Source organism: Mastigoproctus giganteus, chromosome 13 (assembly GCF_048544385.1).
Source record: "Mastigoproctus giganteus isolate SK-2022 chromosome 13, ASM4854438v1, whole genome shotgun sequence".
NCBI lineage: Eukaryota > Metazoa > Arthropoda > Arachnida > Uropygi > Thelyphonidae > Mastigoproctus > Mastigoproctus giganteus.
Genome location: NC_143587.1, coordinates 103,050,073 through 103,076,166, shown reverse-complemented (window position 1 = coordinate 103,076,166; position 26,094 = coordinate 103,050,073). Strand labels below are relative to the sequence as shown.

At 39.0% G+C, this 26,094-nt stretch overlaps 1 protein-coding gene across 1 annotated transcript in view; it reads left to right on the top strand.

Moving 5' to 3' along the window:
* The window catches only part of insc (spindle orientation adaptor protein inscuteable), a 270,540-nt gene that overhangs the window by 99,256 nt on the left and 145,190 nt on the right, over positions 1 to 26,094 (top strand). Inside the window, exon 2 of the mRNA XM_090387321.1 lies at positions 24,217 to 25,781. Coding sequence (XP_090243447.1) covers positions 24,217 to 25,781 — 1,565 coding nt within the window. The remainder of the gene's footprint in view (positions 1 to 24,216; positions 25,782 to 26,094) is intronic.

Here is a 26,094-nt window from a genome sequence, read left to right as displayed (position 1 = left end):
GCCACGAGAGTAAAAAGATTGAGAAACACTGCTCTAGACTGTAGTGGTATCTAGCCTGCGGGCCGTATCCTCCCGCGAATAATTTTTATACAGCCCGCGCAGAAAGTGAACTAAAACAGCATTTTAAATATTGTTAATTTTCATGAACCGTGTTGTACATTCAACGCTAAAATAAGTCGATATAAACGAATTTAAGACTGTGGCGCTCGTTGCGGCGAATACAGTATGTGAGAACGTTGAAGTTACGAAGCCACGTGTTGGTTTATGTTTTGTATGCGCATGCTCGACCAGAAGTGTGTAAATACGAGGTGCTATCAAAATGTTTCGGGTTCCAATTATGGTGTGCCTTCTGCTTGACCTTGGTGGCTGTGCATGAGCAGTACACTTCATTAAAAATATAACACGCTGATTTTTCCAGCCTCGTCCGGTGCTGCCCCGAAACAAATCTCACTTTGAATGTGTGGTCCCTGTACGGGAAAAAGTTGGACACCACTGCTCTAGAGTGATCATTTTTTAATTTATTTTCAAAGCTCCCAATGGGAAAACAGCGTTGTCACAAGGCCGAAAAAGGCGCCGCAATCAAAACCACATGTGCAGGTCATGCTGAATGTATTTTTTTTTTCTTTTGACAACGATCATTGTTAATGCAACCAAGAAGTTTTAAAACGAGAGAGAGAGAGAGAGAGAGAGAGAGAGAGAGAGAGAGAGAGAGATGATTACGAAATCGACTAGGAAAAAACTGAAAGGAAAAAAATATATAAAAACAAACATTTATAAATAGGAAAACGGAAAGATGAAAGTAAATAAGTATAGCAAACATCAGTGTATACAAAGATTTAACTAGCACATGTTGCGGAAACATAATTTGAAAATAATATAAGAATATGCCATTCGTATTGGCAAGCCAAGTTGGAATAGAAAGTAAATCAGTATGCAGCTAAAGCAATAAACTAACAAAGAAAGGCTGAAATCCAGTATAGGGTACACCGATGAAAGACGGCGGTGATTGATAGGTGAAGGCACTTCCCACTCAGTGCTGTGATTGATAGGTAGATGTCACACGAGAGAACGTGGTTGTTTGGGATTGTAACAGTAAATGTGAAATTATCGTTCTATTATTCTCAGTCTTGTTGTTTGGAGGTGTGTGGTGCATCTTGTTATTTTTCTGCGTTGTTGTTGTTGTAAGTAATTTTCTCGCTGCCGTCATTTTTTTTTGTTTCTTATTTTTAATTATTTTTGTGTCAGGCGAGGACTGACGAGGTGAGTTTTCGGTTGAATCCAGTATAGGGTAAACCGATGAAAGCCGGCGGTGATTGACAGGCGAAGACACCTACTCAGTGCTGGGATTTTAGTACTAAACCAGACCCACCTCCATCTACTCACAGGTGATGATGCTCCTCTGTGTCCACAGTACATCTAGCAATCAAGCATATTCTTGTTGACTGTCCTCAATATAACCAAGACAGAACATCAGTCCTGCTTTCTCTGAATAAACTACAAGAACCAATATCACTAGAGCATATTATAAGCGACAAGGCAAACATTAATGAACTTTTCTGTTTTCTGAAAAAAAATTGGAATTTATAATCGCTACTTAATAGTTTCTAAAATGACATTGAAATGTCTTCAATTCTAAATTATTTCCTAACACATCTCTAAGGACAGGTGCACTATAGCCAATGTAGCTTTTGCGCCTTTAAACACACACACAGTACTAAACCATTATTTGGGTATCACTTGTCTCCGCGCAGTGGGCGTGGTCGTAGAACGGAGTGATTGGTCGAGTTCTGTGATTGGGTGATTATTGTGCAAGCGTTTTCTTTCTGATTTTGTGTCGTCGAGGAGAAGGGGACTTAGTTTAGGTAGGGTGTTTATCCCCCCCATCCCGCTGTTTTTGAATCGGAAAATGACTTCGCATTCTAAAAACAGCGGTGGGGAGGAAACACCCTAGACATATCAGCCTAGGAAGACAGTGAGCGGAGTCATTAACTTGTCAATCACTGCTTTCCCACCGTTTTGCTAGCCGCCATGTTGGACGGAGTTAAAGTTAACTGCAGCCATTATCAACCCACTGCAGGATGGAAGCCTCCTCAACAATTCATGCTGAGGGAAATGGACCAAGTTGGACGGAGTACAGTACCCTAATCTGGAGAGCCTGACGTGGTCGAGTGGTTAGGGGCGCGAGTGTAGTAGTATGCGCTCTTTGAGGACGGGGGTTCAAACCTGGCTAGTTAAATACGATTAACGTTTGTATTGTTGATTTATTGTAAATTCTGGTGATCGTGCCGGAGTATAAACAATAACTTTTTTTTTTACCCAAAGAAAAGGGGGTGGGGAAGAAATAATTTGAAAAAATTGTTGCCGTATTCACGTAAATACAGTATTTTACTTATTTTACCCAAAGAAAAGGGGGGTGGGGAAGAAATAATTGGAAAAATTGTTGCCGTATTCACGTAAATACAGTATTTTACTTATTTTTAAATCAAAATACTTATCTTATTTTATAATATTCAAATTATGTGGTAATGCTTTGCAACCACCGATGTTTGCTGTAATGATTTCCACTCTCCCCCGTTTTCCCCCCTTTATATTTTCTTTATTATTTAATAAAAGTTTGTTATATATCTTGTTTTTTCTTGCAGTTTTGTCCTTGTCTTCGTAATCACTAATTTGCATATAATTGACTATGAAAATGGCATAACGCCCATCGATTATACCCATCACTGCTTAAAAGCATTCACAAATAAAAAAAAAAAAAAAAAAACCGTTTCCAAAATGTTTTGATTAGTAGCACGCACGATGGAACAAGTGTGTGGCTGCAGAAGGAGATTATACCGAAGTATATTAACAGTGGGAACATTTTTATTTCGTGACATTCAACTAACTTTTTGCAAAAGCGGTATTTTGCAAAAATAATCAATTGTTTGTTAATAATAAACAAACAATTGATTATTTGAAAACTTGGTTTTTTTACTATAATAAAAAAACCAAGTTTTATTATTTTAGGAACCGACAAGTTTCCTAGGTTAATACTCCTTTGAATTCATGCAATAATTCTTACGTAATAATATACTGTACACTATTAATATTTTGTTATTGATTTTATTTATAATTATTAATATTTTGTTATTGATTTTATTTATATATTTCTTAATATTAATTAATTTTAATATTAATTATTTAACTTTAATAAAGCCAAAGATGTAAACGATGTTAGTAATACTTCTAAAAAGTTGTTCACATTTAAAGGTGATTCAAAGCATCTGGAACGTTAATAACTATACAAAACTGTATTAATTCGCAGAAGAATTGAGGCTATGCGGTGTCAATACATTGTCTGTGAATTGTGTGTACTTTGTGGTCGACTTGTCTGTTTGCTGGACAGAAGAAAACCTGAATTACCGGGAGGAGGTGAACCATGCAACACTCGCCTGAAACCGACTAAAGCTTCCACGTTGTGAAAAAAGTCCATAGTTTTTTCCGACCATTGACGGGATTCAAACCAAGCCTTTTTATATGCGGTGTGGAAAAGGCCTGGATTCAGAGGATGGTGATAATCAACTGTGTTCCCCGCCAGGGTGGAGCTACAGGCAAGGTCTGATTTGTTGAAGTGCAGTGGCGCGGTTGCTCAAGGCCCCCTTCTAGATGGCATTAGGGCTCTCAGAGTCCAGACTGTCTAAATTCGGCATTGTTTATATCCATACTGAAAACAAATTTTTGTTATATAATTTGAATTATTGTTTCTAGTCATGAAGAGGTTTTAATTTTCTTTTAAGAGAATGAACAAATAAAGTTATGTAGATTATCCCAGAAACCGACATTTTCCAACTCTATGATGTTAATTGATTTGGAAAATAATGTACTTATACACTGAATGGCCACTGCATTAGTTACACTCACCTGTAGCAAGTTAGATCCCTTTAGCCCTCAGAACATCCTGGATTCTTCTGTTGAAAGCGTTCCCCAGGGATGCTGGTCCACGTTGACTCAACTGCTTCCCACAGTTGTTGCAAATTGAAATTGTAGATCTCTACTCCGAAAAGCTCGTTCTACCTCATCCCGGGTGGAATGAGCTCTTAGATTCTCAGTTGGATTGAGATCTTGTAACTAGGTGTAACTGCAATAGGCTGAATCTATTCACTCTCATTTTCCTGGAATTTCTGCACAATTCTGGCTTTGCGTGACATGTTGAATGTTGGAAGGACCCATTCTCAGATGTATACGCTGTAGCCATAAAGGGATGCACTTGAGCAGAATAATTTTCAGTTAACCTGTGGCATCCAAATGTTGCACTATTGGTATTAGGGAGCCCATGAAACTGTACACTATGAAAACACTCCCTACACTGTCACCACCAGCGGAGTCCTTCTATTCTAGGAGGACCAGAATATGGAAAAAACAGCGGGAACTGGGAACACAGTCGCCTGCTGAGATACTCTATGCATGATAGAGTATGACGAATTGTGTTCTGAAATGCTTCTTTGGTTACCACTGTTATACTGGATTGTTGATTGACTGTTGCCCTTCTGGATGCCGACAGATATTAGCATTAGTAGTGGCATATGATGCAAGAAAGCAAGCTTGTACATGTTGTCCACCGTCCTTGGCCTCTCGCATCGGTGAGATGCTTCCAACCACAAGATTGCCATTAGCTGGATGTTATTTGGTTATTGGACCAATCTCAATACATCCGAGACACAATCACAAGTGATAATCTAGCAGAGTTGCAGTTTCTGGGATATTGATACCAGTGCGTCTGGTATTGACTACATGCCAAGCTCGAAGTCACTTAAATCTTTCACTTAAATCGTCTTGGTGTTGTTGAGGAAGCACTCCATTTCATGAAAAGGGTAGACGTATCCAATAAAATGGCGACTTAGTGCACGTGTTTAAAATAAAAAAAAAAAATAAATTTTCTGTTTATACTCCGGGACGACCAAATGATCAGAGGAGTTCACAAGATAGACAGAATACAAGAAACAGCACCGTATTCAGCAGTATCGGGCTTGATAGCCCCGGTCACTCAAGGCACGTGTACTTTTGCACCCGCGCGCCTGAACACTACGCTACGGCTAGTCCGAGTGGGAGGGGGATGTTTCCTCTGGATATACAGTATGCATGGGCAGCTTAGTGATGCAGTATTCTCTTATATCAAATCGCAGTTCGTATAGACTCTTATTGATCTCTGTTTATTTTATGTCTCATGGCCTGATTTGCGTTGGTGCTAACACAGAAAAAAAGCTTACTCAGTCTTCGTTAAAATATGCTTTTATTTAAAAATTATTATTGTCTGTTTTTAATTATATATAATATGAAGTAAGTAGTGCATCGTTCGTTTATTATTTGCATCAAATATTCATCTGTTTCAAAGCGAAATATCAAAATGCGTGATTCACTACTCTCTTTATTCAAGTGCATAATTTTCGTCCGGTTTTGATTTTTCTGAGTGCGCTCTTTGAGATAAAGAGTCCGAAGTTCATCCCTATCACTTTCTTAGATTATCGTTTGTTCTTGTGAAGATTTAAGAAATATTTTGTTAACGTTACTGTTGTCAGCCTAATGTCTCTGCTAGGTAGGCAACTTGAATTTTAAAAGTAGTTGGACCGATTTAGTTTTGGGTGCAAAGGCAGAAGTTACAAATTCTGTCTTCCCCTTCGAGGCCCCTCTACTCTTTAGCAACCGTATCAGAATAATTCCCTCTCCCTTGGATAACCTGGTGATATGGAAGTTTTTGCTACTAGGAGGAATAGGATTTAAACTCCTGGTAAAAATTCGAATCCGACAGTGTTATAATGAATAAGTCACAGCAATTATTTTAATTATAAAAGATTTTTTTTAGCAAGAAGTAACTAAACGATTTTTTTTAACCTTGAGGATAACGTTCCCGTAACTTAGTATTAAGAGTGGCAATTGATACAAGGAAGCAAGCTTATACATCAGTCAAACAACAATAAAAAACACTTCTCACATCACCTGCCCATCCCATGTAATAATTCGTCTAACCATAGAACACACGCAATTTACATACAATATACATAGTTTAGACAATTTTATGATTTTAGATATTTTAACCTGTGTGTTTTTTTTTTTTTTTTTTAAAGGATAAATCCTACAATTGTTTTCAGTTCACATGTTAACATGCGGTATTGGTTTTTTTGGGTTGGTGATGGCTGTCGACTTTTCCTGATGCGTTATGTTGGAGATGAGAATTGAAAGCATGACAATCTTTTAATAAGTATTTATTTATATAATTTTAATGTAATTTTCGTAATTGATATTATTTAATATTAAATACTAACGATGTTCTCGTAATGTGGCCAAAGGTTTGCTTATCTCTTTTGCTGCTGTCTTAATATAGTTGGATACATCCCATCTGCCTCTGGTGGCTTATTTACTTTTAACTTCAGTTTCTTTTCCATGTTCATTTCATTTATCACAAAATTATTTGGCTCCCTGTTAGAATTTGACATTCTTCTGGCATCGCCAGCCCTAAAAAAACCGCGTAAGAACTAGATGCAAAATACCCATTCAATTTGTTAGCAATCTGAACAGGAACAATCATACCATTCATATCTAGTGGACCAATGTGATTGATCCTTTTCCATCTAGTGTTACCATATAAAAGTCTTGTTAGCAGATATTTATTTAAAGTATACCCAGTAAAATAAAATAAAATAAAATATTTCCAGAAGCTTTCGGAACTCGTGTCCCTTTCTCAACTGACAGAATTTTTTAAATACATTACAAGCAAACTGTGGCACGTTACTCATTCGTCATTGTTGTAGCACGGACGTGTGCTGCCTTGCGCCAGTGATCATCCATCAATAAAACGGTTGTCTCCAGGATTGGATGTATACGCATGCCTTTCTGGCGATTTAATGCCTTAGGGTTGTTCATTATGTTTAGTGACTCTAGCCATAGGCGGTGGCGAAAGTGTCGCGCGTGGTCCACTATCTCAAAGTCGCGCTTGGGGTCAAGATCGTGGTTGGTAGCCCAAAAATGTTCTGCAAGCGCGGACTGGTCAGTTTCGGCAAGCCGGATTGCTCTGTCGTGTTCCGTGAGGCGATCCTGGAGACGTCTCGATGTCTCACCTACGTAGCAACTGTTACAGGCCCTACAGGTGATACGGTACACTACATTGCTGCGTAAGACAGGTGTGACAGGGGTCTTCACACTGGAGACAAGTGAACGTAGGTTCCTACCTGGTAATTGTACACATTTTATGTTGTAACTTCTCAGGATCTTCGAGATACGTCCTGACACTCCTGGATAGTACGGAATGTAGGCGGATGATATGCCGACTTGCTTCGGAGGTCTTGGGTTGGAAGTAAGCTCTTGTGCCTGTAACAAGCATCTGTTTAGTACATGGGATGGATAACCGCATCTGGTTAAGTCCGCCTTCACACGGGAGATCTCGTTACGTCTAATTGTGTCGGTGCTGGAATGGCTCCAGGCCCTGGAGAACAGGGTGCGGGCAGTGCTATTGAGATGGCTTGGAGCGTGGCCGGACCCGTAGTTGGTGAATTGACCGCACCACATGGGTTTGCGGTATACTGAGGTCTCTAGATGTGGGCCTACGCGATGCACTAGCACGTCCAGAAACGGGAGCGAACCGTCCACCTCTGATTCTACGGTAAACTTGATGAAATTGGATAGAGAGTTGAGGTATTCTAGTAGTACCGTTTCAGAACCACGTGGTATTATGGTAAAAATATCGTCGACATATCTACACCACGTTGTAATAGGTGTAGGTGGGTTCTGGTGTATCTGCTTCTCCAGATCTTCCATGGCGATGTTAGCTACTACGGAACTGACAGGGGCACCCATAGCAGTGCCATGTACTTGTTTGTAGAGTGAGTCTTCAAAGGTGAAGATGCTGCTAGAGAGGCATAGGTTGAGGGCGGTACAGATGTCATCAGTGGATAGTGACGTCCTGGATTGGAGGCTTAAGTCGCTCTCAAGGAGCCTTCTGGCGCAGTGCACGGCCTGTTGGACGGGAATCGAGGTGAATAAAGAAACCACGTCAAATGATGCCATGACAGAGTTATCAAGGGTTCCGATACAAAGCCCCGTTCCACAACTCTCATATGGATCGTGCCTGCTTTAACTTCAGCCTGCGCACGTTAAATTTATGGATATCCCATCTCCACCATGAAATCAGGAACGCTGACTACAACAAGTCCAGACTGTTACAACATATACAAGGTAAGGTCTCGCCTATTGTATTTACAAACCTTATACATACCATCTGCCATCGGGCTAGTCAGACCTCGGATACCTACCGTTTACGCCAACAGCGCAAGTTCATAAACTTGAGCATAGAAACTAACTCCTTAAAGACGAACACTCGTTCAGACGACACGACTTCTTTCGTCTTGAATCTAAGTAACAAACAACTGTCCAACGAGCAGCTGAGTGTTTTATCAAACGGTATGAAATTCGCCGTTATACCATCGAAACCTCCCATCACACAGCTCGCTATGGGCATAGAAGCCAGTATTACCAACCTTCCCGAAGAAACTGCCAACGAGATCCGATTCAAGACTGCCGCAGTCCTCCGCAACACTCGAAAAACGTGCTCAAACCTCAACCACCGCCAACGTGCCGCCCTGTCATCTATAAGAAAAGACAACTCCATCGTTGTACTTCCTGCGGATAAAGGGCGCCGGACTGTTGTGCTGGACCGATCAGCCTACCGAGAGAAAGCCTTGGCCCTATTACTCGATCCTAACGTATATGAACCTCTACCTGATCCTCCCGTTAAAGTCTTGAAACGTCTGGAAGCAAATGTTAATAAACTTGTCCACGCATGGCTTAAAGATAAGAAGATCCCGACCGCGACTCACCATCTTCTGCGTGGTACTGGCTGTCAACTACCACAATTCTACGGATTACCAAAGATCCATAAACCGGGTATTCCTCTCAGACCTATAGTGTCTTGCTGCAGTGCCCCAACGTATGAACTGTCCAAACACATCGCGAGCCTCCTCTCGCCTCTTATAGGTAATACATCTCACACCGTTAAAAACAGCAGTGAATTCATTAACACCATTAAGGACATTTCAATCCCTGATAACTCTGTCATGGCATCATTTGACGTGGTTTCTTTATTCACCTCGATTCCCGTCCAACAGGCCGTGCACTGCGCCAGAAGGCTCCTTGAGAGCGACTTAAGCCTCCAATCCAGGACGTCACTATCCACTGATGACATCTGTACCGCCCTCAACCTATGCCTCTCTAGCAGCATCTTCACCTTTGAAGACTCACTCTACAAACAAGTACATGGCACTGCTATGGGTGCCCCTGTCAGTTCCGTAGTAGCTAACATCGCCATGGAAGATCTGGAGAAGCAGATACACCAGAACCCACCTACACCTATTACAACGTGGTGTAGATATGTCGACGATATTTTTACCATAATACCACGTGGTTCTGAAACGGTACTACTAGAATACCTCAACTCTCTATCCAATTTCATCAAGTTTACCGTAGAATCAGAGGTGGACGGTTCGCTCCCGTTTCTGGACGTGCTAGTGCATCGCGTAGGCCCACATCTAGAGACCTCAGTATACCGCAAACCCATGTGGTGCGGTCAATTCACCAACTACGGGTCCGGCCACGCTCCAAGCCATCTCAATAGCACTGCCCGCACCCTGTTCTCCAGGGCCTGGAGCCATTCCAGCACCGACACAATTAGACGTAACGAGATCTCCCGTGTGAAGGCGGACTTAACCAGATGCGGTTATCCATCCCATGTACTAAACAGATGCTTGTTACAGGCACAAGAGCTTACTTCCAACCCAAGACCTCCGAAGCAAGTCGGCATATCATCCGCCTACATTCCGTACTATCCAGGAGTGTCAGGACGTATCTCGAAGATCCTGAGAAGTTACAACATAAAATGTGTACAATTACCAGGTAGGAACCTACGTTCACTTGTCTCCAGTGTGAAGACCCCTGTCACACCTGTCTTACGCAGCAATGTAGTGTACCGTATCACCTGTAGGGCCTGTAACAGTTGCTACGTAGGTGAGACATCGAGACGTCTCCAGGATCGCCTCACGGAACACGACAGAGCAATCCGGCTTGCCGAAACTGACCAGTCCGCGCTTGCAGAACATTTTTGGGCTACCAACCACGATCTTGACCCCAAGCGCGACTTTGAGATAGTGGACCACGCGCGACACTTTCGCCACCGCCTATGGCTAGAGTCACTAAACATAATGAACAACCCTAAGGCATTAAATCGCCAGAAAGGCATGCGTATACATCCAATCCTGGAGACAACCGTTTTATTGATGGATGATCACTGGCGCAAGGCAGCACACGTCCGTGCTACAACAATGACGAATGAGTAACGTGCCACAGTTTGCTTGTAATGTATTTAAAAATTCTGTCAGTTGAGAAAGGGACACGAGTTCCGAAAGCTTCTGGAAATATTTTATTTTATTTTATTTTACTGGGTATACTTTAAATAAATATCTGTTAAACTATGGACCCCAGTACTCCAGGCCCATTTGTCACTAAAGTCTTGTTAGTTTTCTTTACTAGAGGCCAGTGCCGGCTCGTGACTCCGATGTTTGAGAGTGCTGCGTCTTAAAGTTACATTAAATTGCCTTGGTTATAAGATATGTAGACATACACAGTAATAATAATAAGCAAGTTAAAAATACTACAAAACATTAACTAGACATTTATCATTAACAGACTTGAACTTTTTTATTTTAAAAAAAAAATCCACATTCTTCGGTTTTTATTTGTTGAAAATAGATTAATAACTTTTTCATTCAAGTTTGGTGCACTGTTGACCAAGCTTTTATCTATTGAAAGCATTGCCTGAGCATATAGGCTTTCCTGATTCATAGTGTTCCTTAAAAATGTTTTTATTCTTTCTTAATGTCGAATGGCAGCGTTCGGGCTCTGAAGTAGTCATCGAAATGGTCAAAAGAACTTTTATGAATTTTGTAAGTTCACCAAGAACTTCAACTAGATTATTTTCTGAGATAAATTTCAGCAAGTCAGTTAAATTGCAGTAATTGTGTAGATCATGTGTGCTATAGAAAACTTGTAATTCCGTAAGAAGTGTTTCTCTTTCTATGCCTCAGTAGTCTCTCGTACCTCTTCCATGGGCATTTTCTTACGAAAAATAACAAAGTTATCCTTGTTAAACAATTTAGCAGCAATTAATTGCTTTGTAAAAGAATATCTCACATACGTCAAAACTTATATAGTCACATACTTCCTTCGCTCCAATCATGAGTGTTTTTGAAGGATTTTCACAATACATTGAATTCCTGATTTTTAGAATGGCATTCTTAGTTTCCTATATATTCATGTATCTTAAGAGCCTCAATTTCTCGAGATTGCATTTGATTATAAATAACTTCCACGCGAGGTATTATCTGATGGAAAAGTTCTAACCAGAACTCTAATTTTTCATTACTCAAGATGTGCAAAATTCCAGTTGCTTCTGAAATCGTCTTATCTGCGTTTGCTATTGCTTGTAGTTCTTCCATGCACTTTTTTAAGGATTCAAAATTTTCATAAACGCTGTTCACGGTGCGTATATTGAAGTAACATCTTGTAGGGGAAAGGCGCGCAACACGGCTGTCCATATGCTTTCTGAGAACATTGAGACGCTGTAGTGATCTCGAGAATAATGTTTCTATCGACATGAGGTTCGAAAAGGATAATCTTGAATCTCGGGTACTACTTGTTGCATTTCTCATCGTCAGATTCAGTTGGTGTGCATAGCAGTGAATAAAATGTGCATTTTTGTACACTTCTTTTATTTTAACCGAACTCCCCCCCTCTCTTGCCTTTTAACACACTTGCGCCATCAAATGTCTGAGCAACAAGTTTTTGAGTATTTCTTTCGAGGATTATGTCTAACTGATATAGAATGCACTTCGATATTCCTTTTGCCGTTTGGTTTTTTTCGGAGTGAAAAAACCCCAAAAACGCCCAAAAATGTCTTCATTCAGTTCATATCTCTTTGTATGTGTTCTGAAACATATGTTGTGTTATCAGCCATGACAGCTACGAATGAAGCTTCTTTAATTTCTCTTTTTATTTCATCCCGGCATATTTGCAGCAAGCAGTCAAGAATATCATTCTGAATAGTTTTTGAAATGCCTTTAAATGCCGCATTACTTTCTAAATGGTTCTTTAAATTGGAATCTAATGTACAGGCGAAATTTATTAATCCTATGAATACTCCTGGATTTTCAGAATCGTCTTTTTCACCGTAAAGAATTATAAACTGTCCACAAAATTTAATGCACTCTATTTTAGATAATACCTCACGATTCTTGGTAACTTTTCTATTATGTTTGCAGATCGAAAGTCTGTAGGCCTCACTAAGCTGATCTTTAATATTTACGCTTGGGAAAAAGCGATAGTGAAATCACATTACCAATATGTTTCTTGGCTCTCATGTTTTAGTTTTTTTTTCTTTCATTCTGTTTATGTTTGTAAACAGTAGCGTAGGAATGCCCCAATTTCAAAATATGAAAAGGGTGCCACTGACAGGACATATCAGTTCTGTTTCAACACCCGAGGCTAGCTGACGAAATGGCACCCTTAGATGATGCCGCATCAAGATGAAAGCAGAAGGCGGGGTGAAAATTAATTTTCGCAAAATGGCATGTCTACAGAGAGCGAATCAAGTCCATGTCCATAAATCTGAGTACATACTGTATAGCAGCATTTGCAGTCCAGAACGTAGCTTTGAAGGGACCGTTCAGGCCACTGCTTTATCAACGCATGCATAGCAGTTCGCAATTCATGCATTGTGTCTGCGTGTGTAGCACAGTGGTATCTTCATCGTCCTCCCCACACCGGGTGGAAAGGCCCCGGGTGCCAAGCGTTTCCATGGCCAAGCGATTCTTGCATGTATATAAAGCGTTTTTCCTCCCAGCGACAGAGTTTTCCTTGTTTTTCTCGTAGAATTAAAATTTTCTGTTAAGTAGCTCTTACTTAAAAACACTAAGAAGAGAGCCCAGAAGAAGGTAAGTACCTTTTTCTTTAATTTAGCTAGCCGTACTAACTTACTAACTCTATGCTTGGCCACCAAGCGGCACTGCTCCTGCCTCCCCGTGGCGGGGTCGGTAACCTGGGTGGTAAAAGGCACCCAGCTTTTATCCAGGATCATGGATAAAAATCATTATCCAAACTTAGTGCCTTTTTGAGCTCAAGAGTGGAAGCTTCTAACAATGATCATGACTCAAGTCAACCTAAAAGACTGCGAAGAGAAGCAGAATGTCAAACTTCCTGGTGATTCATTCCCTATCCGCTCAACCTGTGGGTAAGTTATCACCATTCTTAATTCAGAAAATCTTGGAGTCTATTGCTGGATCACCAAAAATGGTTAAGACTGCAATCCAGAGACCTTCTGATAGAAACAGCCACCTCAAAACATTCTGAGTGGCTGTTAAAAACATTTGGTGGGTTGAAAGTAGAAATTACTCCCCACAAAACATTAAATTCATCAAAAGGTGTCATCAGTGAGTGGGACCTAATTATAGTCTCCGAAGAAGAACTACTCCAAGAACTCGGCAGTCAGAAAGTAATAAATGTAAAACGGATCACAACGAAAAAAGATGGAAATCTTACTACAACAAGATCCATCATTCTGACATTTAGCACTCCAGACTTGGCATCCTCTATTAAAGCTGGTTATTTGAACTGCTGGATTTGACCATATATCCCGAATCCTGTTCGTTGCTTTAAATATCAGAAATATGGTCATTCCCAGCAGGCTTGTCTAGGGGAAGCCATATGTCCCATCTGCGGCTCTAAAGATCACACTCAAGCAGATTGTTCAGTCAAAACCCCTGTTTGTCCAAACTGCAAAGGAAGCCATCCAGCCTTTTCCAAAACTTGTGAGCTATGGATAACAGGAGCTATGGATAACAGAAAATACAAAATTGAAAATTGTCACGTTTTCTGAGGCACATAGACAAGTTATGTCGACCATGTCTAGTGGTCGTTCTTGTGCAGCTCGCACTCGAAACTTTGTTTCTACTGCAGCTCAAACGGATGTATCAGTTCTGCCTAACACCTCTCTAGCGAATTGGCTTAAATCTACACTTTCAACCTCTAAAAAAGATAATCCTCCAAAAAAACTAGCGAAGCCACAAATACTCCAATCAGCATCCCTACTCATACCCCATTGGTCCCAGTTGAAAAAGAACAATTAAAATCTCACTCAGTCTCAAAAAAAATGGAATCGCCTTCCAATAATATGGATGTAGATGAGCTGCTAGGTAACGAGGAGCCCATTCTAGAACTCCATGCAGATGACACCATGGATATTGGACCCCCCCACATTCCCAAAAAAAGACCGGAAAAAATGTTCCACGAACAAAAAACAGTCAGACGAATCATCCACAGCTAAATCTAAATAATGTATAACATCATACAATGGGAACTGCAGAGGACTAAGTAGTCCTTCTGATGATTTAAGGGATTTACTAGCTCAATTCAATCCCATAAATGCATGCCTACAGGAAACTTCCTTGTCGCCCCAAATTTCACCAAAATTCTCAAATTATGTGATATACAGACGAGATAGGAGTTCAAACTCTCCTGCCTGTAGCGGAGTAGCTATTCTTGTTAACTCTGACATTACATCCAGGCTGATCCAGTTGAGAACCACTGTAGAAGTTGTGGCAGTTCGTATTGCAGTTGGTATTTCAGTTACCATTGTTTCCATCTATATTTCACCATCTCTACCACTTCCACATTCAGAACTTGACAGCCTGATTTCCCAACTCCAATTTATCTCTGGCGACTTTAATGGACATCATCCATTGTGGGGGTCTGCTACAATGGATAGAAGAGGCAAATTGATGGAGGAATTCATGAACAATAATGATCTTAATTTATTAAATTCTGGATCTCCTACTTACATACACCTACAGGATCTGCTTCTGCAATAGACTTGTCAATTTGTTCACCATCCATATTTCCAATCATGACATGGTTGGTATTAACCTATCTCTTTAACAGTGATCACTTTCCAATTATTTGCTCATTAGCATTAGTAGAGGCATACGATGCAAGAAAGTAAGCTTATGCAGCAACAGCCAAAAAAAAAAAAAAAAAAACACCACTCCCATTTCACCCTTCCGTTTGTTCGAAATACCTGTCCAGCTGAGCCTTAAATTTATTTAGGCTATCAACTTCCACAACAAAGGATGGAAGTCTGTTCCACCAACCACACATTGTACTCCCCAAATTCCAGTTCTGCATTCCTTATATCTGTGTGACACCACGTCTCTGATATCCCAACAATATCTGCCTTTGATCTTTTGAGCAATACCTCAAATTTATTTACTAAACTCCTAGCATTGGTGTACTCACAAGTATACATGCACCTGTTCCTATTCTTAGCTACCCTAACACAACCCATGTGTTTCCTTGTACCGCAATGATTCCCAGCAGTCTCTGAAATATCCTGCATCTTGTTTTCCAGGCTGCTGCTCATTCCAATAGAAGCAGTGCAAGAATCACTTCCACTTCTGCCAGTGGCTACTGTTAATCTATTAGTCCTTGTATCCCCCCAAAGCTAGCAGTTTTCCGACCCACCTAACACTGCCTCGATAGCATCAGCAAATATTCTTGCACCCTTTCTATTTAGTGTATCCCATCCCTGTAGAAGCAGTCTCTCCTGTTAACAAGTACAGACCATGCTGAAAAAAACTCTACCCCTTGAGCCTTTCACAATCTTTCCAGGGCCGAATTGATCAACAAGGCTCTCATCATATACTCCTGCTTATCGTGTCTGGGCAAAATTGCAGACACTTTCAAATTCAACCCTAATTCACGGATTTTTTTCAACAGTGACCTGTACTTGTTAAGCAATTCTGCCGGTTGTTGGCACACATCCCATGTACATCCTTTGCAATCACAGCCACAAACATCTAACTCCAAGCAATAATTGTTGCTTACCCTCTTGCCACACTTTACCTTACATGACCATGACTGGGCATTCTTTGTTTTCGTAATAATGTATAATCAGCTGAAGAAGAATCTCCTTGGTTTGAAAGCTTTTGTCTGTACTAATTTATTAAATTTGTTTTCTTACTTTAGTTTATTAAAGTGTTCCATTACAATGTTTGTTTTTGTTTTCCCGTTTGTGTGGTTAAAACAGTAGTTTTAAATATTAAAAATGAACAAATAAAATATTAATAAACAAAAAAATAAATTAAATGAAAAATTCAGATAATTTGTATTAAATTTTCTACACTTCAGTAATAATGCAATAGTTAGTTTTAAATTAAAATCAATAATATTAATATTTTATACATACGAGGTGCTACAAAAGTTCCTCAAATGTATTCATAAAATAAATTACTCACCCTGGGTCTTTATTCCCCACTGTCACCTTTTCAGTAGTCCTCTTGAGAGTGTAAACACTGATTCAGTGCTACTCCCATGATTTGAATGTGCCCTGAAAGTCCTTCGCCATGGTGTTCAGCACTGCCTGCAATTCCGTTTGTATATTAGCATTAGTAGAGGCATATGATACAAGAAAGCAAGCTTATGCAGCATCAGCCAAAAAAAACAAACAAAAAAAAAAAAAAACACTTCCACTTCACCCCTCCGTTTGTTCGAAATACCTGTCCAGCTGAGCCTTAAATTTATTTAGGCTATCAACTTCCACAACAAGGGATGGAAGTCTGTTCCACCAACCAACTACCAGCTGGCTAAAGGAAAATTTCCACACATCTATCCTACCTCTGTCTTTCCTCAATTTGAATTTATGCCCTCTCAGATGATTATTCTGAGCAAGAGGAAGAATCCCCTCAGCATTGAGCATGCTCAAACCATTCAAGGCTTCATACACCTCTATCAGATCACCTCGCCAGTGCCTAGTCTCCAGACACTGTAATTTGCAAAACTTAAGCCTTTCTTCGTAAGAGCAAAGTTCCCTTTGTTCCATTCACTAATTTTGTTGCCCTTCTCTGTTCTCGTTCCAGCAGCTCTACATCCTTCTTGAAATGAGGCCTCCAGACCTGTATACAGTACTCAAGGTGTGGCCTGACCATTGCCTTATACAAGGGAATAATCACCTCCTTATCCGTGCTAGAAAAATTCCTGTATATCATTGACAAGACACCATGAGCTACTCTTGCAGCCTGTCTGCACTGCTCAGGGAACTTCATATTTGCCTGCACAATTACCCCCAAGTCCTTTTCATTCTCTACCACTGTCAGTGTAGTAACACAGAGTTGATACGTTGCTCTGGGGCTGCTGTTTCCCATATGTAGTACTTTACATTACATTACATTACAGCATAGAGATATCCTCTATGCTGTCAAATCTTTAGCTTTATTTCATTCTTGGGAAGAGGAAGAAGTCACAGGAGCCTAATTCTGGTGAATAAGGGTGATGGGGGGACGATTGTCATGTTGTTGGATACTAAAATGTCGCCACTGTGAGAGATGTGTGGGCTGGCACGTTGTCATGATGGACCTAGTTCTTTGTGCTTCACTTCTCTGGATGTTTCATCCTGATGGCTTTCCTTAACCCCTTCAGGACGTTGCAATAGAACTTTGTGTTGACAGTCTGGCCAGGAGGCACGAATTCCTTATGGATAATCCCATCAGTGTCCGAAAAACAGTTCAGCATGGATTTCACATTGCTCTTCACTTGTCAGGCTTTCTTCGGTCGGGGCGATGATGGGCTCTTCCACTGGGATGGTTGTTACTTCATTTCTGGGTCATACCCAACTCTCGTCACCAATGCCGATCGTAGAAAGGAAGGTTTGATCACTCCTGGCCTGTCCTTGAAGATCTCTGCTAATTTCCATGTGATGCTGCTTTTGGTCTTTGCTCAGTAACCATGGCATGAACTTGGCTGCAATCCTTCTCATGTTTAACTTGTCTGACAAAATTTGCTGACATGTGTTGTACGATAGTCCTACAATGCCACAAATGGCGTGGATGGTCCACCTGCAGTCTTCACGGATCACCACCCAAACTTTTGCAACATTTTCTGGGGTGGTGCTCGATGATAGACGCCCAGAGCGATCGTTGTCATCAAATGGCATTCAGCCATTTTTAAAATGGTTAAACCAGTAGTAGGTCTGTGTCTGGCCTAAAGCATTTTCACCAAAAGCTTGTTTCAACTTCTTATGGGTTTCTGCTGCTGCTGTATTGTTAAGAAGGAAACAAAACTTGATGCAAGCATGTTGCTCTCTCACATCAGCCTTTCTCTACCTGCAGTGTTACCTAGTGCCACAAATCTGCACTAGATGTAGTTCCCGCACAACATTCAAATTTCGGGAACATTTGGGTAGCACCTCGCACGCATGCGTGTGTGTGAACAAAATATAAAAAAAATGTTCATCATACAGTAAATTTTTTTTATAATGTGGTATTCCTGGAGATTGAATTCTCGGTTCAAAGGGGTTTACCTAGTGGTTGAGCAATTTTAGAGGAGCACGTTTCAAAAAATATTAAGCACAAACAACTGATGTTATTTATGTCTGTGAACATTTATAATATCTTTTCCTTTATCTGTTTTTGCAAGCAGGATTTAAACTGCATGGATCATGCAATGGTCTTAATTCGCATAGCGGAACAAATATACTGTCTTTGTAATGAGTTACCCTCAGCAGCACAGCTAGGTTTTTGGCACCCTTGGCAAATTTGTGGCTACGTGTCTTTTTTTTGATAATTGGTAAAATAATAACAAGTACAGTCAGACCTCTGTTTAACAAACTTCTTTATAGCAAATTTTTTTTGAATTCTCCTTAGCAATTACATTTAAAATAGTTTATGTAGAATGAAGAAAATTTTCCATATAATGAATGCATTATGAGAGACTTAATTGCGTATGCATTGTTTGCACCTGTGGCTTTCAAGCAATTTAGGCAATAGTACTGTTGCTAAACATGAATTGAGATCTAAAGAAATTACCATCTGCAACTTAATGGTACCTGTAAAACCTATCCAATTACATATCCCATATACTGAGAAGTTTTGCCGGTCAACTATGTTTTATGTATTCATAGCCAGTGGATCAATGTGTATTCCACATTCGGACAATAGGCTCTGGTCAACCTTCTGCTGTAAGCACCCTGTTAGAGATTTAGGAGACGGTGGTTTTTCTTTACCTCGATAAGTGGCCTCTGGTGTTTCGCAGAAGTGAATCATCCACACTTTGCCTCAAATTTTCCCAATTTTTGTTTATAATGAATTATAATGAATATTTATAGTTGAATATCTGTGTGACTCCAACATTTTGGACAGTTTTTTAAAAAAATTTAAGAACTAGTTTTAAAGAACAATTACAATATCTATGACAAGAGGAAGAAAATGAGGGCAATGAAAATGTTAAACCTTCTAAACATGAAATGTTGGCAGCTTTTCATTGAAAAATGAAATATTATTTGTGCCAGATACAAATAAGAGGTACAGAAAACAATATACTGCGTATCTTAGCAATAAATAAACTCGTACACCAACCATAAGAATAAGTATTTTACTGTAACTGAAAATTTTACAAATTAAAATAAATAAAATTACTACACTATGTATTTACAAAAACTGCTATTATAATAAATTAAATTATGTACATTGTGAAAACATTAAAACTGTAATAAAATCCTTGCAATAAAATATACTAAAATAAACCGGATTAAAAGTGATAAAAACGATAAGAAACCTGGAGCTTTCGGAAGCATCGGCTTCCTTCCTCAGCAGTAACAAAACTTCCTGCAATGCTTCCTTATATAATAGGCTTACGGTACTTATACACGTGGTTCAGTCGGCACATGGTCTGAACTGGAAGCGGAAACAGCTCAGGAGCGTACAAAGCAAAACCGTTCATCCGTACTTAGGACAATGGTTTCAAACAGAGGATGCATACGCATACCTCTGTCCCTATTCATGATATTGTTGTCAGATGAACTGATTCATAAGCTCTCGAGCCATTTACGGTCCCAGAACCCATGTGCTCGATCCACAATAACCGCATCCGCTGGGGTCCCAGAAATGCTCGGCCGCAGCAGACTTGTTGTAATCAGCGGTTTTTATAGCATTTGCATGCTCCCCCAGACGATCCTTGAGCAGCCGTCGTTTTGTCTCGCCCACATAAAATTCCCCACAATCCGGGCATTTTATCCTGTATACCACTCTACTGTTTCCGCTTCCAGTTCAGACCATGTGCCGACTGAATCACGTGTATAAGTACCGTAAGCCTGTTATATAAGGAAGTGTTGCAGGAAGTTTTGTTACTGCTGAGGAAGGAAGCTGATGCTTCCGATAGCTCCTGGTTTCTTATCGTTTTTATCATTTTTAATCTGGTGTATTTTAGTATATTTTATTGCAAGGATTTTATTACAGTTTTAATGTTTTCACAATGTACATAATTTAATTTATTATAATAGCAGTTTTTGTAAATACATAGTGTAGTAATTTTATTTATTTTATTTTAATTTGTAAATTTTCAGTTACAGTAAAATACTTATTCTTATGGTTGGTGTGTGAGTTTATTTATTGCTAAGATATGAATTTGCCCAATCTCAGAGGCCTTTTTCAGAATATACTGCATCTTTGTTTTTGCAATAAAATAATCATCTCCTCTTTTTTTTTTTTTTTTCTTCAATAAGTTCATTTTTGTATTTCCACGAATTATTGAACCATCAGCCATTAGTGAAGGATACGTACTTAACACTATATGTTCAGGACCATTTTGCACTGTAAGATATCTGTTTTTGTGGATATTAAAACTCCATCTGGTTGGATCGTTAAAATTCAGACTTATATGTTCTATATTAATATTATTGATGCCATTATTTTCTTCTGCCATTTTCTTTGTTCGTTATTCTCTGTACTTTCCAATTCTTTTAAAATGACTTCAATTTCAGTAGCATCATCATTTGTTTCATCCTGATTCAAATTATGTTTGTTTTTGTTGTCACTTTTAGGTTTGGAGTGGCTTATTGTAAGCCAGTTTTGTAAACTGGCTTACAATAAGCCACTCTTTTTTTTTTTTTTTTTCTCTCTCTCTCTCTCTCTCTCTTCTTTGGTGGCATGTCTAAAATTAATTGGACCTTTATTGTTTTATTTAAATTATAAATAACAGTATTCACAATTACCTGTTTATATAGCAAGCACAAAAACACTAGGTGCCTCCATAGCCAGGTGGGCAGAAGCAGCAGTGCATAGCACACGCTTCTTGATTAGACTGGAGTTCGAGCCTATGACCACCAAATATGGAGGATGCAGAAAGGTCAGGTAATGACCACCACATATCCCTGGAGCAATATGGCTTTAGTTGCTAATGCTCCTAAAAACCAAACAACAAAACAAACAAATAAAAACATTATACGCCCATTATTTATAGCTCCAAACTTATTCAGTATTGTAGAATGTACACAATGTGTGAATTGCAAACTGCTATGCATTTGAGCATGCAATGATGAAGCGGTCACCTGATTGGTCCTTTCAAAGTTGTTTTTCACGGCAGATAGATCTATGCTGCTATGCAGTATGTACTCAGATTTAAGGATGCATGCAGGCTTGAATTGCCCTCTGAAAACATGCCATTTGGCGAAAATTAATTTTCACCCCGCCCTCTGCTCATTCTGATGCGACATCATCTAGAGGTGCCATTTTGTCAGCTAGCCTTAGGTGTCGAAATAGCTTGGCATGGAACTGATGTGGCCTGTCACTTGTACCCATCTGATATTGGTGCCCTTGGCACCTGCCCCAATGCCAAGGCATTCCGACTCTACTAGTTACCCTAGTTTTACACTACTTTCAAAAGCTTCAGCTATAAGTTTGAAACTGATTTCATATACCGCATAACAGCTGACATTGAACAACTTCTTTACAACTGTTTTGGTCTGTTACCAGCTATTTGTTGAGGGACTAGTTAGTCCTGAAAAAGGTTCTCATCTCATCTTTTTTTTTTTTAATATTTTAATTAAATTATTGATAAGCCATCTGTTTGAAAGTAATGCAATACCATGGCAACTCATTGCAAAGGCAACTTTTTTCTGCTATAAGGATTAAGGCCATTGAATTATCTGCGTGGTTTAAATCCTGCCTGCAAAAGGTGCACTTTGAATCTTGCTTATTAAATGAGGAGAATCCTGCAAGCAGCTTATAAAGAAAAATGTCAGCTATTTTTTTTTTTTTTTTTTTTTGCATTGATTCTTAAAGACAAATGTGATTGTTTGATCAAGTGCTGGAGTACTTTCTTAATATTTCATAGTATATTTTAAAATATTCCTGATTCTAAAGTGCTGGATTTTACAGAGTTTACTGTATAATTCATTTTACAATTTTTTTGGTCTGTGGCTGTGTGGAAATAGGACATCAACAGCTTATGGTTTAGAAATGAAAATACAGAAAACCCTTTAGTTTGCTGCACCTGTTGGCAGGGATGGAAAGAGTTAACTCCCTCCTGTTCTACAACAGAAGGGAGGAAAGTAGTTGAGAAAGACCAGATGAAATTTATACCCTAAAACATTATGTGCCATATCTACCTAGATACTGTATAACTTATGCAGATTGCTTAAACTACAGTGCCATTTACAATGCGGGTGAGGGGTGGAGGGCTGTGTCTACCAGAATTCTCCCCGCAATATTTTTAAAAAATTATACTATATTCTCCTCTATTATTATATTAATTAATTATGTTATATTGTATTATTTATTATATTAAATTGATTATTCAATTAATTATATATTATATTAATTACTCTATTTTTTCTATACCTTTGGTCTTGGTCCATCATGGCCAAATTTGCCCATGTACCATAAAAATTCAAACATAACCTTGATATCCATATTTATAAACTTATTACCTTGAAGGGATCTAGTTATGAATATATATTTTGTAAAACTAATTTTAATAAATAGTAAAAACGAAAAAAGGAAGAAGGAAAAAAGCAGGCAAATCTGTATGTATGACCATAAGCTGCCTAAATTATACAGTAATTTTGAACTTATTTTGAATTTGCCGCAGTGAATGCAGTCATAAGAAGTTAGTGCTCTTTTAAGCTGAAATTTATGGGACACTTTTTAATAATCATCTTCTTTCAGTTTTGTACTGAAAGGTTTCATTTTTAAGTGTTGATTCAGTTTCTAATTTTGCCCAGTATTTTTACAAAGAGTTTCCCAGGGCTCTACTCAGTGCTACACTCTTTCTAATTGCAATAAATGCCATTGCTGAACCAATTCCAAACACTATTGATAAAGCATTGTTTGTAGACTACTTTACTATTTTGTGTCATGCGAACAAAATGAATACAATTGAGAGACAGTTGCAAGGGGCAATAACTAAGATCAGTTTATGGGCACAAACCAGTGGTTTTCAACTTTGTCCTCAAAAAAATGTTGTGCATCTATATTTGCCGCCAATGTAAACTTCAACCACATCTGGAACTACAACTGAATGGATGACTAATAGCAGTTCACTCCAGCACATGATTCTTAGGAATCACATTAGACCATAAACTTGCCTTTCTAGAACATATTTAACCCCGGGGGCTCACATCTGGTGAGTATGGGCTTGGCACACCCAGGGTCCTGAGCTGGATATCATCATTCTTCTCTTTCTTGGTGATTCCCTTCTACTTTTGACTCTCTCTCTCTCTCTCTCTCTCTCAGGGTTACTCGGGAACTTTTTTTTTTTTTTTTTTTTCCTGGTGCAGCATAAGCCTCAGGCTTCCTTGCATCATATGGATATTAATAATAATAATAATAATAATAATAATATCAAAAGACTAAGAACATCTTGTCAACAAAAACTAAATATCATCCGGAAACTCCTGGGTTCCCAGTTAAGAATAATGGTGGCTCACTATAACCAGTCTATTGCTTATGAATTACAATGGAATGTAATAAAAGTACATAACACCATTAAAAAACTAACAAATTACAAAAGGCGCCTCCGTAGCCAGGTGGGAAGGAGCAGCAGTGCGTAGCACACGCTTCTTGATTAGACCGGGGTTCGAGCTCGTCACCACCAAATACGGAGGATGCTGAAAGGTCAGGGAATGACCACCGCATATCCCAGAGCAATATGGCCTTAGCTGCTAATGCTCCTAAACAAAACAAAACAAAAAAAAAAAAAAAAAAACAAATTACAAAAATGATCATACAGAGTCAGAATTTTTATGAAAATTTAAATATTTTTATTTTTGTGTGGTCATGGACTCCTTAGGATTTATTTATTTTTTCTTTTTTTCAGCAGTCGCCAGTCTCAAGGGACCACCAGTCACAACATGTAAGAGAGTCTCCTCCTTTGAACAACGCCTGGACACAAACATTCTCTTTACCAAAAACTGGCTACTTTCCAAGAGAGAGTAGATGTGGCAAGAATCGGTTGTCCACTCGCAAGTCTTCATCTCTTTACCGTGTACATCTGCCATGCAAATCTTCTGAGGCTACCACTAGAAAAAGAATGCATGATACAGCTATTTGTAGTTCTGTGCCTCATGACTCCTTCTCACAGTCTGCAACACATGTACTCCAAGGACCATTATATAAAGAGCTTCATTATACACCTGTCAATATAAGTCGGCATTCTTCATCAGATGAAACAGATGCCACCTTAAGTAATTTCCGAAGATGTCCAAGCCGTGTATTTTATGACTCTCAGAGAAAATTTTCACCCCAGTCGACCCCAAATAAGCAAACACTCAATCCTGATAGCCTTTATCCCAGTCCTATTTTTCCAAAAAATGGATATAATAAATCACTTTCTCAATCTCCTAAGAAATGTTTTGCATCATCAGAAAATATCCGTCGTGTATATAATGCTACTCATCAGGGATCTTCACCCTCACCAAAATCTACTATGTATAATAAAAACATTAATGGTTTAAGTTTGAGGCATGCAGCTGGTATGTCTCCAGTAAAGGTAGCATTTGGAGGAACTGTTCCAAAAAGTATTTTGCGTCCAGAAAAGACTTGTTTCACACCACAAAGTGCTTCTCACCTTCGAAACGTTGGACCTCAAACAAGCACACCTAGGAGTAATATTGTTTCCCCCATATCCCTCTCTCCAGTATCCAGGTTCATTAATACAGCCTCCAGAAAGCCAAATATGTACTCTAGTCTACCTCATCGTAATAAAAAGGGATTGTCTGTCTACCATGCCACTCCCACAATGCTGTCCCCAAGTGACAATTCACATATCAGCCCAAGCACACCACACCTTCCTAGAAATTCTTGCAGTAAAGCATCCTCTTTGGAAAGGCCAAGATCTAGAAGGAGGCTTTCTTATTCTAACACTGATACCATAGAAAATGGTACTAGTTCTAAGACTGAGCCAATCTACACAGAAATAACAGCCATAGAAATGAAAAAGAGTGAGCCTCATTTGAGAAATCACGGAAAATATTTACCTGAAGTAGATCAAGTAAATGCAGCCAGAATACAGTCAGAAGTTTTCAGTAATAAAAATCCAAACAGTACAAGTTCAAAACAAAGAGGTAATCTAAAAATAGAAAAAAAAGTTTTAAAGTCACTTGAAAAATCAAACCAGTGCAATAGTTCTCGCAGGCAGTTTTCTCTCAGTGACAGAGAAATGGACGATGGAATTAAATCGAATAAAAGTGTTTGTACTCAGGGTTCTGTTATACACAATACCAAATTAGCAACCACTTATGACAAAAATCAAACAATGGGAAATAAAGGTCCTTACAGAACTTCAGACACAGCTAATGATTTAGAAAAATTGCCAGAGGACAAAATTACTGCTAAAGAAATGCATAGCATAACAACTGAGTTGAATTCTGATTCCTCAAACAGGTAATGAATTTAATTTTTCTTTCAGACAAATTAAAGATTTCAACCTTTTTTTTTTTTCTCTATATAAGCTCTTGTAGATTGATTAAGGCTCTCTTTCTCTTTCTCTCTCTCTCTCTCTGTTGCAATGCTGAGTCAACTTATGGCGAAGAGCCTTCACAATATGAAATTGGTGCACTAAGTAGTAAATTTAGTTTTCTCATTGCTGTGTACATAATGAGGCTGTGCCCTATTATTTAATTTGTGTAATGGACCAATCTTAATTTTAATCTTTGTTGCTAAGTTTGCTAGTTCTCTTCTTTTCAAAATAATCTCT